This window comes from Muntiacus reevesi, chromosome 2 (assembly GCF_963930625.1).
Source record: "Muntiacus reevesi chromosome 2, mMunRee1.1, whole genome shotgun sequence".
Classification (NCBI taxonomy): Eukaryota; Metazoa; Chordata; class Mammalia; order Artiodactyla; family Cervidae; genus Muntiacus; species Muntiacus reevesi.
In genome coordinates, this window is record NC_089250.1 from 262,962,567 (window position 1) to 262,965,772 (window position 3,206).

A 3,206-nucleotide genomic window follows, 5' to 3' on the forward strand; every position below is an offset into this window, starting at 1 on the left:
AGCCCCCAGTCCTCTGTTCTGCTTGGACTCAAGCATCCTGGACCACATCTTCCTCCTTCAGGAACCACAGGTTTCTCAGTTCCCAGCCTCCTCCCTTCCCAAGTTGGAGTTGGGTGAGGTGTGTTTATTTACTTTGGTTCCAGCATGGGTCACCCCCCAAACACACTGTCCCCCCATGTGCCTGGTGGGCCTGATTGGGAGGACCTGAAGCCCCCACTCCCAGGGAAGTTGGGGCCTCACTAAGGGTGGTGGGAGCACCATGAGTCTTTCTAGTCTCGCCCTTTCCCTTCCCCTGAAGCTGTGGGGCGTGGGTCAGCCAGTGGCTGGCACCCCCACTCACCTGAGCTTTTTTCTCTTTTCTGAATCTCTGGTTCCCCCTTTCTTGTTATTTCTCCCCAGATGTCTGTGCCCCTCTGTCTCAGCATCTCTCTCTCTCTCTCTCTGTCTGTCTGTCTGTCTTCTTGTCTCTCTCCATCTCTCTGACTCTCCTTGTCTCTCTCTCCCCTCTGGTCCTCTCCTTCTCTGTCTCCCAGTCCCTCCCCATCTCTGTGTCTTTCCCTCTCTTTGGTCTCTGGGCAGCTATGCCCCTTGCACCTCCCCTCTGCCCTCTGTCTCCATCTCTCTTTCTGCCCCCTTCATTTTAGACCTCTACTCCCAGCTCCTCACTCTTGGACTCCCTCCCCCACTATCTCCTAGGTCCTCTGAGGCCGAGCAGAAGCGGGATGAAGGATGGAGAGGGAGGGAGGGGAAGTCCCAGTGGGGAGAAGAGGGTCAGCCAGACCGGCTTGGCTCCCTGGGCATCTTTGTCAGAGCCCCGCCCAGCACCACACAGCCCGCCCATTTATAAGCCGCTCAGTGCCCAGGTGTCGCCCATACCTCTGTCTCCATCATCGCCGCAGCAGTCCTGCAGGTAGGCGCATCCGCCCACAGCTCTCTGCTCAGAGGTTGGTGCCTCTGCTCTCTTCGTCCTCCAGCCAACTCCACATCTGTCTCCTTGCATTCCTCTGACTGCTTACCTCTCTGGACATCCCTATCTTTCTCTTGCACCCTGTGACCCTCCTCCCTTCTCAACCTGTTGACACTGGGTTGAATTTGGAAGCTCTGGGACCTGCTTCCGCCTCTGCTAACCCTCTTGGCTGGGCCATCAGGTGTGAGGTATTTTTCTTCAGCTCCCTGAGCCTCAAGTGTTCTGTCCATGAAAGGGGCTTGCAGGAAAAAAAAGGCACTGGGCAGATGTGAGTGCTACTGGCGGCATCTCTATAGGCACCCAGCTCTGATCTCTCTCTCCCCTTGTCTCTGACTCTGCCTGTCTGTCTCTTGGTCATTCTCTCCAGAACTGCCTCTGGTATAAAAGGGTCCTCTGGGGTCTGTCGGGCAGCTGTACAGAGATGGGCGAGTCTCTCGCCCCCAACCCCATACATCCCTGTCCCATTCTTTCCTAGCAGGCAAGCTGACTTGGCCTCTTTCTCCCCAGCACTTTACCCCTGAGAACTCAGCCCCCAGTGCCCCGCCCCTTGCCCTGACCTCCCTCAGTATCCAGCACCCCCTGGGCAGACTCTGACGTTGTCACCACCGCCACCTCTGCCGTCCCCAACGCCACCTCCTCAGGGCCAGCAAGATGCAGTTTGAGATGCACGACAACGTGAAAGGCAAAGGTGGGAGCGCTGGATGGACCCCCAAACCCTCCAGTCCCTGGAACATGGCCACTTCCTTCCCCTGGGCACTCTGGCTTCGAAGACAGACGGCGCCTGCTTGCACCCCAGAAGCCCTGAAACGCGGGAACCCAGCACCCCAAGCCCAGACGTGGAGGAGGCGGCGGCACGTCTCGGCCCCGCCCACATGTGGCGCCAACCTCCCCTAGACCTGCAGGATTCCCCCCCACCCCCCACGCCCAGCTGAACCAGACATGCAGGAGGCAGCAACTCCGGGGACAGAATGGGGTGGCGATGCCCGAAAGTGGCGGCAGGGACGGGGAAGACGCAGTGGTGTCCCCTCGGTGGGCGGCCTGGTGGCCTTGCCCGGACTGCCCGGCAGAGTGAGGGGCGGCAGAGGTGCCAGGGCCGGGGAGGTGCTGCGGGGCTGCCCGCTGACCCCCGCCCCCTCCCTCCGCAGCCATGTCCTACCCTGTGACCAGTCAGCCCCAAAGCGCCAGCGCTTGCTACCAGACCCAGCTCAGTGACTGGCACACCGGCCTCACGGACTGCTGCAACGACATGCCCGTCTGTGAGTGCCCTGTCGCTCCCTCTCCAGACCCGGGAAGGCGCGGGAGGGGACGGAGGGCCACCCTCAGCCTCGCCCTCCTCGCCCTCCTCACCCCACTCCCCGGTCCCTTCCGTGGGCCCTGAATCCCGGTCTCTAACCCTCCCGCCTTTCTCCGACGCCCGACACTCCCTAGGATCCTGGCTTCATCACACCTTCCAACTCTCACGGGGACCCTCCTCGTCCCCCTTGCACCCTCGTCTGTTTTCCTTGTGGCTCCAACTCCTTCTTTAAACCCTCTTTCCCGCTCTCTTCCTACCCCTCATTTCCTCTGGGACATTCACTTCTTCCAACGCTCAGTTGCCTCTGGGACTCGCACCCCGCGCCCCGCGGACCCCGCCTCGCCCCTCCCCGAGGCGGAGCCGGCCGGAGGCCCCCGCCCTTAGCGCCCCGTGTACGCCCCAGGTCTGTGCGGCACCTTCGCCCCGCTGTGCCTCGCCTGCCGCATCTCCGACGACTTCGGCGAGTGCTGCTGCACGCCCTACCTGCCCGGAGGCCTGCACTCCCTCCGCACCGGCATGCGCGAGCGCTACCGCATCCAGGTGCGTGCGCGCCCGGGGCCCGTGGGAGCCGAGGGCTGGGGGACTGGCCTCCTCAGATGCCAGGTTAGGGCTGCTAACCTCTCTCTCCCACCCTCTAGGGCTCCGTCGGGAAGGACTGGGCAGCCCTCACCTTTTGTTTGCCCTGCGCCCTCTGTCAGATGGCGCGGGAACTGAAGATCCGAGAGTAAAGAAGTTTCCCCCACCCTTCTCTCCGCGCCCCCGCCCCCCCGTGACGCCTGCCCTCCTCTGCCCTCTCCAGGGAAGGCCTGCACCTCCGCCCCATCCCTCACCAAAAATGCGTCCACAATAAAAACCTGAAAACCAACTCCGCCTACTTCCTTTTTCTCCCAGGGAAGGAATCTGGGTGGAGAAGGAGGTTTGAGGAGGGAGGCGGGGACACAGGGG

The 3,206-nt window shown here is 62.0% G+C and overlaps 1 protein-coding gene across 1 annotated transcript; it reads left to right on the forward strand.

Moving 5' to 3' along the window:
• Positions 1–1,936: 1,936 nt before the first annotated feature.
• CNFN (cornifelin) lies at positions 1,937–2,989 on the forward strand. Its single transcript, XM_065926236.1, has 4 exons — positions 1,937–1,996; positions 2,113–2,223; positions 2,665–2,801; positions 2,900–2,989. The coding sequence occupies exons 2-4, from the start codon at positions 2,115–2,117 to the stop codon at positions 2,987–2,989; spliced, it is 336 nt and encodes a 111-aa protein (XP_065782308.1). The 5' UTR covers positions 1,937–1,996; positions 2,113–2,114.
• Positions 2,990–3,206: the final 217 nt, after the last annotated feature.

Excerpts from the sequence above, each read along its gene's own strand:
- CNFN (XM_065926236.1), top strand. The coding sequence starts at position 2,115 with ATGTCCTACCCTGTGACCAGTCAGCCCCAAAGCGCCAGCGCTTGCTAC. Across the intron at positions 2,224-2,664 it reads CTGCAACGACATGCCCGTCT|GTCTGTGCGGCACCTTCGCC; the intron begins GTGAGTGCCCTG and ends TGTACGCCCCAG. Across the intron at positions 2,802-2,899 it reads GCGAGCGCTACCGCATCCAG|GGCTCCGTCGGGAAGGACTG; the intron begins GTGCGTGCGCGC and ends CCCACCCTCTAG.